General features: G+C 40.6%; 1 protein-coding gene and 1 non-coding gene across 4 annotated transcripts in view; both read left to right on the forward strand.

The window, feature by feature from the left end:
* trpm6 (transient receptor potential cation channel, subfamily M, member 6) overlaps positions 1–13,729 on the forward strand; it is a 21,259-nt gene continuing 7,530 nt past the window's right edge. For 2 of the 3 annotated variants that reach the window (XM_085293878.1, XM_085293879.1), the window contains exons 1-25: positions 1–104; positions 870–949; positions 1,140–1,178; positions 1,803–1,992; positions 2,298–2,511; positions 2,769–2,893; positions 3,025–3,196; positions 3,292–3,466; positions 4,805–4,928; positions 5,010–5,082; positions 5,221–5,321; positions 5,956–6,090; positions 6,736–6,789; positions 7,099–7,233; positions 7,353–7,478; positions 7,627–7,895; positions 8,889–9,117; positions 10,301–10,453; positions 10,554–10,709; positions 10,836–10,964; positions 11,065–11,316; positions 11,443–11,617; positions 12,481–12,595; positions 12,674–12,870; positions 12,971–13,103. In XM_085293878.1, the coding sequence (XP_085150004.1) occupies positions 87–104; positions 870–949; positions 1,140–1,178; positions 1,803–1,992; positions 2,298–2,511; positions 2,769–2,893; positions 3,025–3,196; positions 3,292–3,466; positions 4,805–4,928; positions 5,010–5,082; positions 5,221–5,321; positions 5,956–6,090; positions 6,736–6,789; positions 7,099–7,233; positions 7,353–7,478; positions 7,627–7,895; positions 8,889–9,117; positions 10,301–10,453; positions 10,554–10,709; positions 10,836–10,964; positions 11,065–11,316; positions 11,443–11,617; positions 12,481–12,595; positions 12,674–12,870; positions 12,971–13,103 (3,569 nt within the window). In that variant the 5' untranslated portion in view covers positions 1–86. The remainder of the gene's footprint in view (positions 105–869; positions 950–1,139; positions 1,179–1,802; positions 1,993–2,297; positions 2,512–2,768; positions 2,894–3,024; positions 3,197–3,291; positions 3,467–4,804; positions 4,929–5,009; positions 5,083–5,220; positions 5,322–5,955; positions 6,091–6,735; positions 6,790–7,098; positions 7,234–7,352; positions 7,479–7,626; positions 7,896–8,888; positions 9,118–10,300; positions 10,454–10,553; positions 10,710–10,835; positions 10,965–11,064; positions 11,317–11,442; positions 11,618–12,480; positions 12,596–12,673; positions 12,871–12,970; positions 13,104–13,729) is intronic. The other variant, XM_085293880.1, reaches the window with a different exon arrangement.
* On the forward strand, positions 9,750–9,832 carry trnal-cag (transfer RNA leucine (anticodon CAG)). The gene has a single exon. It is a non-coding gene; the product is annotated as a tRNA-Leu (tRNA).

Raw genomic sequence — 13,729 nt, forward strand, 5'->3', positions numbered from 1 at the left:
CAGCGACTGATTAAAGGGCGCTCAGTCCTTGTCGGGAGAGTAATGATGAAGCGGAGTGTCTTTGCTAGCCTCGAACATGTTTATAAATGAAGTTTGCAGTCATGGTAAGATATATGCTAATATTATATATAAATATATATATATATATATACTAAGTAGGTCAGCTTATTTCCAACAAGTGTACTTTTTACGAAATGTGAACTTGAACTCATGAGAAATTTGAGCAATATTTCTCTGTTACCGGTTTGCTAACAGTGATATTAGCAGCGCTTAGCGGTGATTTTAAGTTAGATAAAACGGTTAATAGTAATAAACTTTTAATGAACTAGTGTAGTAACATAACACGGGTGTTCATTGTGCATACAACGTGTTAAACTGTTGGTCCTGCTGCTGCACAATGGGCGGTTTTATTTAGTGCATATAAAACTGTAACAGTTGTAACTGTTTACTTCGCTAACCGTGTAGACTAATCAGAGGAAGAGGATGTATAGGTCTGTGTATGTGCTCATGTTTCCTGAAAGCAGTTCTCTCCCTGCAGTGAGGCCATTGTTAAATATTCCTGGGAAACATGAAGGAAAGATTACTGTGAAGGGGAACGAGGGGCTGAGTGCTGCAGCTCAGGGTTTTGGTGTTTGCATTTCAGCTTTCTGTGATGGGGAGGGATCTACACTTACTACACTGTTTGCTCAGCATGTGATCGACACTAAAATGAGCTTCACTGAGAAGGTCACTGATAAACGCGCTTTTTATTTCAGGACTAATGTGCTTCCACTTCCTAGAATACGAGTCAATAAAGAAGACAATATAGTGCTTAACAGCTCCAGTATCTGTGTGCTGTAAGTAAATATTTTCTGCTTTTCTTTTTTTAGTCCAGAAAGTGTTGGATTGAGGAAACCTTCTTCAGGAGAGAGTGTGTGAAGTTCATCCCTTCCTCTTGGGATCAGCACAGGTAAACTGGGATCTGATTGCACTGATTAGCTTTTATGATTCTGAGAAGAAACACACAGATTGTAGTATAACATTAACAGCAGCTATTTGAAATAACATTTTTCTGAGAGCAGAACTATTTGGCATGTAGCCCTTACTTCCAGGAATAGCAGCCATGTGGATATTTTGATAACGCTTCCTGTCTCTTTCAGATGTATTCCAGTATGCCACGTTTGCCAAAATTTGATAAGGTATCACTGATGAATATTGTGCTGAAGATGCTGTCCTACCAAACTCTTTCTTATTTTCTTACTACATACTTCTGTATTGTTTTCTCCACCCTCATTCTTTCAGCATTTCATCATGTCCTTTTCTGCCTTTTTTCTCCTACATTTGCACTGCACTGTTATGGGGAAATGGCAGGAAATGTGTGATTTTCATGGTCTGTTAAATGATAACAACAGCCAGACATAGAAATGTGTACTCAAGGGCAAAGGGAGGTGGAGAGGAAGTGTGGGATTTAGAAAATAAATGGAAGAATCACTGAAGGCTGGTTTAAAAAGTCCAGGTGGATTTCTTTCATCTTTTAGGGCTTGTCATGCGCCTGCATATTATTATTGCTTATTAACAACCCTGCCTCTATTTTGAGGAGCTAACATGTAGTTAAGTGTCACTGATAATTTTGTTACTGTTTTTTGGGCTCTTCCCTATTATCTAAAAGCAGACTATCAGAAATAGCTACTTAATTTAATTTATTTAAAATCAACAACATTATGCTAAAGTGTTGTAAAAGTATGATTGAAGTTAATCATTCTAAAAAATTACCTTACGATGCTTCTTCCTATGCATCTATGCAATGTCGTTCTATTTGCTAGATGTTGCTGCGGCCACCTGATAGGGGAACACTCTTGGCAAGACTCCCTTCCTCCATTGTCCCTCTGTCCTGGTCCTGGACAGGATGTGGAAGAGGAGTGGTCCATGGAGCGCCACACCAGGGCCAGTCCCACAAATGCCTATGGCACCGTAGACTTTGAAGATACTGCCACACGTGTCTGTCGAGCCAAGGTCTGTGAGTTTACCAGCTCTGTGCGTGTCTCTAGGCCAAAGGAACATTTTTTCAAAAGTAAAATGGTAAATGTACACACGCTCAAGAGACTGCTTCAAATATAGAAGCAAATGCTTGCACTCTGTTAATAAGACCTAGATTTTGATGGTTGCGTAAAGTTTTCTTTGCTATGATGTAAGCAGGCTTGGTCGCGATGCATGAAAGCAGAGATGCTATCTAATGTAGTGACAAAACAATCGGCTCAGCAGCACCTCAGAAAAGTACAAAGAGCTTCTCAGTTGGAAACACTTTCATGTTTTTCCAGTATGTTCGTGTTGCTGTCGACTCCAAGCCAGAAGCATTACTCCAGCTGATGTTGAGGGAATGGCAGATGGAAAGACCCAAGCTACTGCTGAGTGTCCACGGAGGCTCCGAAAATTTTACCTTGCCACCTAAAGTCAACCAGGCCTTTAGCAAAGGGCTGATCACTGCTGCCCTCAGCACAGGGGCATGGATTTTCACCGATGGCATTAATACAGGTAAGTTTTACAATTTTTTGTGGAGTATTATTTTCTGCCTATCTCCAGTTAGTGACTGGCAGCAATCTCATTACTTACATCTGAAAAAAAAACTACGTTGATCTGTGTTCTGTTTCAAGAAGGTTCAGTTTTGGTTAGTTTCTGTTAGGTTTCATTTCTGTATGGCGTGCTGTTGTAAAAGTACCCCTTGGATTTTAGTGCTTTTGTTCTTATTGTGTATTTGCTGTGCATTCAGCTACTATTTGCATGCCCTCCAGGTGTGTCTAAATATGTAGGTGATGCAGTTAAATCCTTTGGAAGCCATGACCTGAGGAAGAGAAACACAGTTGGCATCACACCCTGGGGAGTGATTGACAACAACATGGACCTTATAGGCAGAGATGTCAGTACTGAAACTGTGTTTTTGCACGTTACTTCATTCCTCACCACATTTTTTTGATATATGCAGAGTACCATATCCCACTGCGCTGCTTTTCTTTGTCTTTGACTGACACTGATTCAACATCGCTTCAGGTTTTCAGGCCTTACCAGCCTCTGGGAAACCCTTTGAGCAAGAGAGCCTGTCTCAATGGTTTCCACTCCCACTTCCTGTTGGTGGATGATGGAACGCTGGGCAAGCATGGCTGTCAGCAAGGCCTCAGGAGGAAGCTGGAGAAGCACATACAACTACAGAAGATACATCCCCGTGGGTGTTTTTGCGCAAAAACTAACAAAAGAAACAAAATAGGAAGCACACAGATTTGACTGAAGTCTTAACATCATCTCTTCTCTTTTTTGCAGGACTGAACCAAGGAGTGCCTGTGGTGTGTGTGGTGGTGGAGGGAGGTCCTTCTGTGGTGTCTACAGTGTTGGACTACGTCAGCACTGTGCCCCCTGTGCCAGTGTTTGTGTTTGAGGGATCAGGCAGGGCTGCTGACCTACTCGCCTTCTTACACAAGCAGACTGCTGTTGACAGGTACAGTACGTAGGCTGGTATAGGCCTGTAGTGGATGCATAGCAGGGTCTTTTTGAGCCAGCTGGTTTAATAAGCAAGCATAATTTATACTTACGGCAAAGTGCAAGTTATAACACCTTCTTCATGAGTATTGGGGCATATTTTAAGGTGAAAAAGAGAAAAATGGGCAAAGGGAGAATCTCCCCTTTACCGTTATATCATTAGAGTGAATAACTGTAAACAGATTTAGCACTTTTTTACTCAATTTGAGCACTCCAAAGTACTTTCCTTACAACAAGCCTCATTCACACTCCAGTAGATGGATCGCAGAGTTCAGTATCTTGCTCAAGGATACTTCAGTGTGAAGGGGAGTCAGGGATTGAACCACTGACCTTCCAATTAGCAGATACCTCACACCACTGCCGAGCCGCATATGCCAACTATTTGAAAAGGCAGTTAGACCCCAGCCACATTCTTTGTTTTTTCCTCATCTCAGATGAACCCAAACACACAGTTACTAATATGATCCTGTCCTGCTAACTACATTTGAGTGACGTTTATATTTTAGGAAGGGTTACCCAATAGGTGTATATAAAAACTTGAAGATGATGATGCAATTAATTGATTGTAAAATGAGATAGAAAGTAGAAACTAGACAGCAGTGTCCTCTTAGTGCAAAAAAGCAAAAGGCTGCTCTGGTAAGCCCATAAATTAGTTTGTTAGACTCTTATTTTGACTCATTTAACATTTACCAAAAAGACACAGGATTACGAATATTAAATTGTTTCAAATGTACATTATCCTTCCATACATGTACTTATCCTTTCGCCAATTCAGTCTCATGGGGAGCGGAAGCCTAGCTATCATAGGGCGAGAGGTGGGGTACACCCTGGACAGGTCGCCAGTCTGATGCAGGACTAACATAGAGGAACAGGCAACCATTTGCCCTCATATTCACACCTGTGCGAAATTTAGAATCACCAATTGACACAACTCCACTAATTGCATGTCTTTAGCCTATGGGAGGAAGCCGGAGAACCTGCGCAACCATGGTGAGAACATGACTCCACCTTCTGCGACCTTCTCAGGACCTTCTTGTTGTGAAGCAAAAGCGCTAACATTGTGTTGCCTGGGGGTACACGTTGAACAGCATATTGCAGGCCTAGCACAGAGAGACAGACAACAATTTGCGATCACATTCACACCTACTGCCAATTTAGGTGGATGACCTAACAAGCTTTGGACTGTAGGAGGAAGCCAGAGCACCATGCAGGGAGAACATGCAATTCCACACGGAAAGGGTCGAGCCGGCCCAAATGTACACTGATTGTGTTTTTATGTTTGTTTGTTTGTTTTCAGACCGTTGGAAGCTGACATTAAAGAGAACTTCCTCACCACGATTGGAGATGTGTTTGGAATGGAGAGGACTGAAGCCACTGACCTCTATACTCTCCTGCTGCAGTGTATGGATCATAGACAGTCTGTGAGTAAAGCAGCCTCTGAGGCATGTGTGTGTTGTGACTGAGGACACTGACTACTAAATCAGCGTTTCTTTGAACAACAGATAACCATCTTTGACTCAGAGTCAGATGACCAGATGGCACCAGATGCTGCCATTTTGACCGCTACTCTCAAGGGTACTTGTTTCCTTCTTAATTATCAAACATTTTCTCTCAAGTGACTTTGATTCATTAACGTGGGACTGGAGCGTTTCTCTTAGTAAGTCAGAAAATCTGAGTTATGTTATATGTTTTGTTGCTCTGAATCAAAAACAGGCACAAAGGCCAGTCCATCAGAGCAGCTGAGTATGACTCTGGCGTGGGACAGGGCTGACATTGCACAGAAAGACGTCCTTGTATATGGACAGCATTGGCAGGTGAGAAAGTCAAAAACAAAGGGAGTTGTTAAGAGATATATTCTAAAACACTTCTTCAGCTGAGAATCAGAGAGGAGAAACACACAGTTTTACTTGTTGCTTAGCAAGGGCAGCTCTGAGCTCTCGCACGAGAGTGAGGGCTCAGGGACTCGCAGCTCTGAGACTGCCCTGGTCTTTATTTATACATCAGTGGGTGTTTGTTCCTTACATTGGAATATGGAGGTGTATGTGTGTGTGCGTGTGTGTGTCAGAGTGTGACCCCATAAATGACTTCCCTAAACCTGCTGGTCTGGAAATCCAACAGTTCATCTATATGTAAAAAAGGCACTTAGACTAAAACTGACATAGCTACTTTTATCCTACCGTAAAAAAATAAAAGAAGGTACGACCTTTCCCATGCTCCCAGGATGTGGGTGTGAATGCCAGAGCACTCTGGAATGCACACAAAGCCTTTGCAGACTATTAAGGATCGCACATCCTATCACTACCATATGTAAACTTATATTATTAAAAGATTATACTGACTACTAAGTACAATTTTCTATTGACAGGAGTCATTAATGCAAAACTGTAGTGCAATTGTTTTCCATTAAAGCAAAAAAGGAGATATGTAAATTATTTTTTACTTGTGTAGGTGGGCTCCTTGGAGCAAGCCATGCTGGATGCTCTGGTGATGGACCGTGTCAGTTTTGTCAAAACGCTGATTGATAACGGCATGACTATGAGCCGCTTCCTCACAGTCGATCGCCTTGAAGAGCTCTACAACATGGTTACTATAATATCTTAATATATCTGCTTTAAATATTTAAGACACTTACTTTTTCTTATTTGTTATTCATCATTTTATTAATCAAGGAGAACAGTACAATTAATTCTGTGAAATATATTTTTCAGAAAATAACATTTACTCACTGGAGTACTTTTGATTATCTTGGGGTATTTCCTCTTGCGTTTGGCTTTCACTTTGCTGTGCAAACATACAAAATCCCTTTATGTTTGTTTCTCTTGAATTTCTCTCACAATTCCCAAAGCTGCTTTGATCCAAATCTCAGTCACTGTAAGTGTTTTTGCACCAGGATCTCTTGTGTTTTATGGTCAGTTGCATCCAAAATATTTTCCCAGTAGTTGGTTTAGGATGCTTCTAAAATCACAGAGCTCTTTGCCATACATTCACCCTCAGCTTTCTCTATGTTGTCTTTATATTTGTGTATAAAAGCCTTTTCACTTATTCATAACGCTGGGATAAGTAGTTCCTTAAAGAAACAATTTGATATTTGTGGAGCTGTGATTGCATGTGCATTATGCAGCCGTTAAAAGTAACTAGTAAATTTGGTTTGCTTTGATTTTGCGCTTTGCATTTTCTCTTAACTGTCATTTTCTTTTTTTATATAATTATACAAAATCCTCCCTGCAGGCACAAGGGCCAACAGCCCGCTTCTTGCACCACCTCGTTGAAGATGCAAAACAGGTGAGTTTTGATATTGAGAGTAGCTGTAGGTGCAAATCTAGCTTCCCTTTCCCTCCCGAAAAAAAGCATTGTCAGCATATGTTGCTCCAAGACCTGTTCAGCATTAAAGAGGCCTTTACAGATGTGCAAGTTTCCCATGTGCACTAATGTTCCTCCATAGAATTGCAAATGCCAGCTTTGGAACTGTGCACTGACAGCAACCTGGGTGGTCCCTCACCTTTTCTGTGTTATAAATACACAGAAAAGCAGCCACATTTACATGTGCACAGTATATGTTTATTTATCGTGTTTGTATGTGTTTGTGGGGAGACATCCCTTCCTGCAGGTTATCGTCTTTCGATCATTGACATGGGCTTGGTGATAGAATATCTCATAGGAGGAGCATACCGCAGCACCTACACACGCAAACAATTCAGAGCTGCGTACAGCCGATTGCACGAAAAAGTGAGCAATGATTGTATTCTTTTTCTTTGCCCGCTGCACCCTGATAAAAGCCATTTAAAAATCCTTTGATTTAATGACTTTTACAGTTTTCATACAAATGCCTGTTTTGATGCCTGTAGAATGGTAGACGAGACAGTTCAGCCACCTTTTCTAAACTCAGACATGGACTGATGCCAAGCTCTACAAGGAACAGGAGCCTCCAGGACCTGCATTTCTTTAGGACCGCCCAGCCTTACAAACGCAAGGTTGGTTTAGAGTTATTTTTTTAAGATTTAGATTAACAGTTTCTAATTTTTCTATCTGTTTTATGACAAAAAATCTCACATTCCCATCTATTGTTTTTTCATTTCCTTGTCCCTTATTTTTTTTCATACATCTAACTTTTTCTTCTAGGAGCAAGATGTGTCACCCAGTACCAGTGGGGATGTGTCTAGTCCAGGCCTTGATGATGCTCCACTGCTGGTTCCTTTCAACTTCAACGACTTGTTTGTGTGGGCAGTCCTTCAGCAAAGGCAGCAAATGGCACTGTTCCTGTGGCAACATGGAGAAGAAGCGCTGGCACGTGCAACGGTGGCCTGCAAGCTTTACCGCTCCATGGCCTTTGAAGCACGTCAAAGCAGCCTGGATGATAACATTATAGAACGATTCAAGACGTATTCACTGTGAGTGTCAATTAACTGTATGACTTATTTTAAACAAGCAGTGATCCATTGCTTATTAATAGCAGTGATACACTCTGAAAAAGTGGCACATAATGGAATACCTTTTGAATTCCCATCTAAGCTCTGGTTTTGTCTCTTTTGCTGAAATATGTGATGTCATCGTGTTAAGATTTAAGTAGCTCTCTAAGCCTGTGTTGTGAGTCTAGCAAGGGATTTAAAATGTCTCCAACTTAGTTGAAATAAATCACTCGAGTATAAGACAGTGGCACCAATTTTAAATGAATGCTAATTTATCCAGGACTGACTGCCCAAGCAAATTCAAGGGTATACTGCATGATGCAAAAATAAATCTCCAACAACTCAAAATGTCATCACAGTGACTGCAGGTAACTCTGGTGTCAAAGTGCCTGCGTCTACAGTCGGATAGATTTTGACATATTTGACCTGCATTTAAGGTGCTGTCTAAGAAGAACATTAGGCAGAACTACAGTTTCCCAGTGAACACAGAGACAGAAGCAACATGTTTGACATAATGTGCTCTGGACATACAAATCAAAGATGGAGTTATTTTTAGGAGAAGAATTTCTTGCGGTCTTTGAAGCGTGGTGGAAAGGTTATGCTTTGGGGACTGCCTCGGTCTCACAGCAACTGGGCAGCTTGCAGTCATTGATTCAGCTATGAAGGATATATTAAGGATAAGGTGTGTCTGAAACTTTAGTTTAATTTGAAGCTGACCTTGAATGGAACAGCCTAGGCAATATCCAGACTGGAGTCTCATTGAAATGTTCTTGGAAGATTTGAAATGCAAGAAACCTCTAAACCTTTTATAGCTGTGAAGCACCGTTACCATGCAGTACACTTTTTTTCCCCTCGGGACTTCATGTTACTTTGTATATGTGAAGATATGGGTGCAATTTTTTTTTTTGTTCTTTCATATTTTTATAATTATCACAGAGTTGACATGCACATATCTCTTCTGTCTTTGTGTGTCAGTGAGTTTGGTAAGCTGGCGGTGGATGTGTTAGATTGTGCGTTTCGTCAGAACGAGCAGATGGCCATGAAGCTGTTGACTTATGAGATGGAGGCATGGAGCCACTTCACCTGTCTGCAGATGGCTGTCTCCTCATGTCACAGACCATTCGTCTCACACTCCTGCACCCAGACTCTCCTCACTGATCTCTGGACCGGTCCACTTAACATGAGAAAAAACTCATTCTTGAAGGTAAACCTTGCAGATAAACCAGATAAAATTCATATTTCAGTGTCATTTAATTGCATCACTGCAAAAAGAAAAATAAAGATAGAAGGGTACAGGGTAGGGGTGGGCGATATAGCTTCAAAATTATACAAAAATATTTCAGCAGAATTATAGAAAAAAATAGTGAATATGTCTTATCAGCAATTGCAACTCACAGGATGCAGCATTTTTAGTCCATGAAGGGCATGTTCCATCTTTCTTTTCCTATTACCTGCTATCATTGAAGACTGACTAGCTAATTCAAAGTTTGAATCTCTTGCTACAAGCTGGTAGCAGCAGCAGTATTATAATGTCATAGTGCTGACACAGCATTGTATATCATGACACAGCACAAGTCAAATGTAAGCACAAAACTATTCGAAATTAAGTAGTGCTTATAGCACAACTGCTTAACACTTAAGTTTAACAAAAAAGTAACTTAACCTGTTAACTTGACAGGAGCCTGCACAGTATTGTTGTAAGATTCCACAAAAGCAATTAAATGTGACTGTCTCTGCAAAAGCTTGCCATTATTTCTAATATATTTATTGCAATGTTTCAGTCCTGTTGACCTTCATCAGGTCCCAGATTCTAATTTAGAATCCATTAATCAGGAAGTCAGGATGGCCGAGCGGTCTAAGGCGCTGCGTTCAGGTCGCAGTCTCCCCTGGAGGTGTGGGTTTGAATCCCACTTCTGACATTGTCTGTTTGCATAATTTCCTTAGGGATTGTTAAAGTATTCTGGATTAAACATATTAGCAATAAATGAGGTAGGGTGCTGCAGTTAACTGTTGTCGATTTTGAATTAGCATTTTGTCACATAATGAAGTTCTGTCTGGGATTTGATATCTAGGGTCAAACTTAAAGCCATGTTTTTCCACTCCAAAACCACATCGGTAATTTTCATTCATTGTTACATCTTCCTGTCATGTAGAGTGTAGCTAGGGAGCGCTTCAGCCATTATTTGCTGTTTTCTTTTGGTTCACACATCACCAGCTGCTTTCATCACCCCCATTAAAGCCTGGTTGTGCTAAATGATTGTGTTTTTACCTCAAGTGTTGTTTTATTTTTTTCATATTTTGCAAAGCAGTATGTTTTGTTGGAGGATGTTTAAGTAGTCAGACAAGCTCTCCTTTTTTTTTTTTTTTTTTTTTTTTTTTTTTTTTAGATCATTTTGAGCCTTCTTTTGCCTCCTGCCATCCTACTTCTGGAGTTTAAAAGCAAAGCTGAAATGTGTCACGTACCACAGACACACGAGGCAATGCTGTTTGGACTCGACTCAGTCAAGCCAGCACCAGGCACCAAGGGCTCTGATCACATGGTACAGTAGGAGTGCAGTACTTTCAAATTTCAACTGGCTAATATTTTACAGTATTTCATAGTATTTCACCTCACTTGTATGGTTTACTCTACCCATGCAGGGTAGTCGTGATGCAGAGCAAGGACTCTCTTTCCAAGACAAACGTGTTGGTCCTGTGTCAGAAACCATGTCCTCTATAACTGTGCGCTGTGTTTCCTGGATCACAACACTCTATGATTTCTACACAGCTCCTGTTGTCAAGTTTTGGTTTCACACGGTAGGTTTTTTATGTTAGTTAACACACGATAAAACATTTCTCTTTCTCAAAGTGCATCATGCAAATGATTATTATACATTGTTCTCATCCTTCTGTCTGAATGTCTTTTCTCTGATTCAACTGTAGATGTCCTACTTGGCCTTTCTGATGTTATTCTCCTATGTTGTCCTGGTGAAGATGGAGGATCAACCCAGTGTTCAGGAGTGGCTGGTTATAGCATACATCTTGTCAACTGCAGCAGAGAAAACCAGAGAGGTCAGAGGTTCAGTTCTTAGCAGAATATATTAAAAAGTGTTACAGGAGAATATAAAATCACAAGTCAGTAGTAATGTAAGTTTCTATCTTTTGTAATTAGATATTAATGTCTGAGGCAACAAAACTGAGCCAGAAGCTGAAGATTTGGTTCTCAGAATACTGGAACATATCAGATTTCATCGCCATCCTGCTTTTCGTGGCCGGACTGGCAATGCGTTGGCACTCTGATCCCTACCGGACAGCAGGGCGCCTCACATACTGCCTGGACATAATCTTCTGGTTTATCAGGGTGATGGATCTGCTGGCCGTTAATCAGCATGCTGGCCCTTACCTCACCATGATCACTAAGATGGTGTGTACAGATTGCACAGCACTCACTGGAAACATAAAAAGTTGAGAAGTGTGTGTGTGTGTTATTTATTTATTTATTTATTTATTTATTTATTTTTTAGTAACCTCTCACTCTCTCTGTGCCCAGACCAGAAACATGTTTTACATTGTGGTGATGATGGCAATAGTGCTGCTGACCTACGGAGTATCCAGGAAGGCTGTCCTGTCACCAGACGAGGAGCCATCATGGAGCCTGGCTCGAGACATAGTCTTCCAGCCCTACTGGATGATCTATGGAGAGGTCTATGCATCAGAGATAGACCGTTAGTGGCCCAATAACACTAGATACTTATTAACCAAAGGGTTTTTTTTTAAGCAGTAGAATTTAACCTTTATGATTTTTGCATTGCCCTGAGTTCTTGGAAATACTGACTCGAAGATTGCTGCAAGGCTAATTCGTCACTTATCCTATTCCACTTGAATTAAGGTCATTCAAACAGTCTTACCTCACAAGGTGAGCTTTGCTTGACTCACCTTTGTATTGCAGTGCTTGTTATTGACTGCAGCTGAAAGGAGTTCTTTGTTTCAGAATTTAGACAACTTCACTTATTACAGGGGCTGATTCTTCGTGCATAAAAAAATATGCTGCAAATAACAAAATCACTTAAAATGTAATTGGTATAAATGACTAAGGGAGTTACAGTACATGTAGGTCCTTTTGCTGCTTTTAGTTGAAGGTGTAACTTAGATTGTTCAAAAAATAAAGTTTGGACACTTCCAAAGAGCTATGTCTGTGTCTTCTATAAGAAGAGCAGCAAACAAATCAGTGCAAGGTCTGTCACACTTTACCCTGTAAACAGTGCCAATTCTCTTACTTTAAGATTTTTTTAATGTACTCTGCTCCAGCGTGGATTTAGGCAATCTCGGTTGCTTCTGATGTCTCAGACCAACTGAGTGATGTTAAAATCTGAGCTCTGTGTCGGCTGTACCATATGTTGGAAGACTCTGTGCCCTTTTCTTGTCCCTGTAGAGTTTTATATGAATCTGGTTCTAATTTAGCATTCATGATGCAGAAGGAGATTCATACCAAGTCTCTGACAGTTTTTGTATGATGAATAAGAATAAAAAAACAAACAAAAAACTATTGCACTGTGTGTAAGATCTGCGTATTTTTGTGTGTCAACAGCATGTCAGGAAGATGATTCATGTCCTCCTGCATCCTTTCTTGCACCATTTCTCCAGGCTGTGTATATGTTTGTCCAGTATATCATCATGGTCAACATCCTCATCGCATTTTTCAAGTAAGCATATTGAAAAATCTTAGTTTATAGTAATTGTTTGAGGGGCTACCCTTCAATAAACCAAACTCTTGTTAACAGCAACGTCTACTTTGACATGGCATCAACATCCAACAAGCTGTGGAAGTACAACCGGTACCGCTACATTATGACCTATCAAGTGAGACCGTGGCTGCCACCGCCCCTAAACCTCCTCAGTCACATGGACCTGGGTTTGAGAGCTATTTACAAGAAATTTAGTGGCGACGCTGAGCGGGAAGAGAGAGCCTCTGGACTTAGTAAGTACCACAGCATATTTTCTGGAAAGGAAGAAAATGGTGATAGTTTAGCAGCTATCTCTACACTTGTCACTTCTTCCATCTCACTTGTTTTTACTAGAGCTCTATCTGGGCCACGAGGATCGCAAGAAGCTGCATGAGTTTGAGGAGAGATGTGTGCAGGCCTATTTTCACGAGAAGAGTGAATGCCCGCTCAGCAGTCAAAAGAACAGGATCAAAGTCACAGCTGAGAGGTAGGACTGCAAACAAGGGGCTTCTCATTTCTTTTGTTTTGTTCGATTATTTAAGATGAGCTACCAGCGCTTGTGTGTTTCTGCTGGATCTGTGTCTCGCTCTCCAACCTGCCATATCACTATGGCTGGAAACTTTGTAGCCTTGTAAATTTGTCTTGTTTGGGAGCCATGCACAGGATCATTGCTTTGATGTAGAGTTCCTTTTGTGTCCGATGCAAGAGCCAATAGATTATTTCTTCTATAACACGAACAATCGCTCTGTCTGTCATCACATTGTTAAGTTTAATATTGATAAGTTTGATAAGTATAATAAATAATGAGGTATACATACTGTGCCAAGATGAAAGCAGTTAACTCATGTAACTAGATTTAAATGAAGTATTCGAGGCGCATTAAGATAAAAGATTATTGTTCATTTTCACAATAAAGCCAAACTTTTGAGATTAAACTTATTATTATTTTGAGAATATGTGGAGATTAAAGTCGTCATTTTAAGTCAAACAACTGCGATGGCTGCTGTACCCATTGCAAACATTGCAAATTGCCTTGTGTAGAAGAGTTACTGAAATACCTTGATCAGTTTTCATATCATGTCTTGTGATACAACATAAACCCTCTTTACTGCA

The sequence above is a fragment of the Mchenga conophoros genome, linkage group LG12 (assembly GCF_057382185.1).
Source record: "Mchenga conophoros isolate Kocher_MC1m ecotype Shallow Benthic linkage group LG12, M_conophoros_male_GT1.1, whole genome shotgun sequence".
In the NCBI taxonomy this organism is placed as follows: domain Eukaryota; kingdom Metazoa; phylum Chordata; class Actinopteri; order Cichliformes; family Cichlidae; genus Mchenga; species Mchenga conophoros.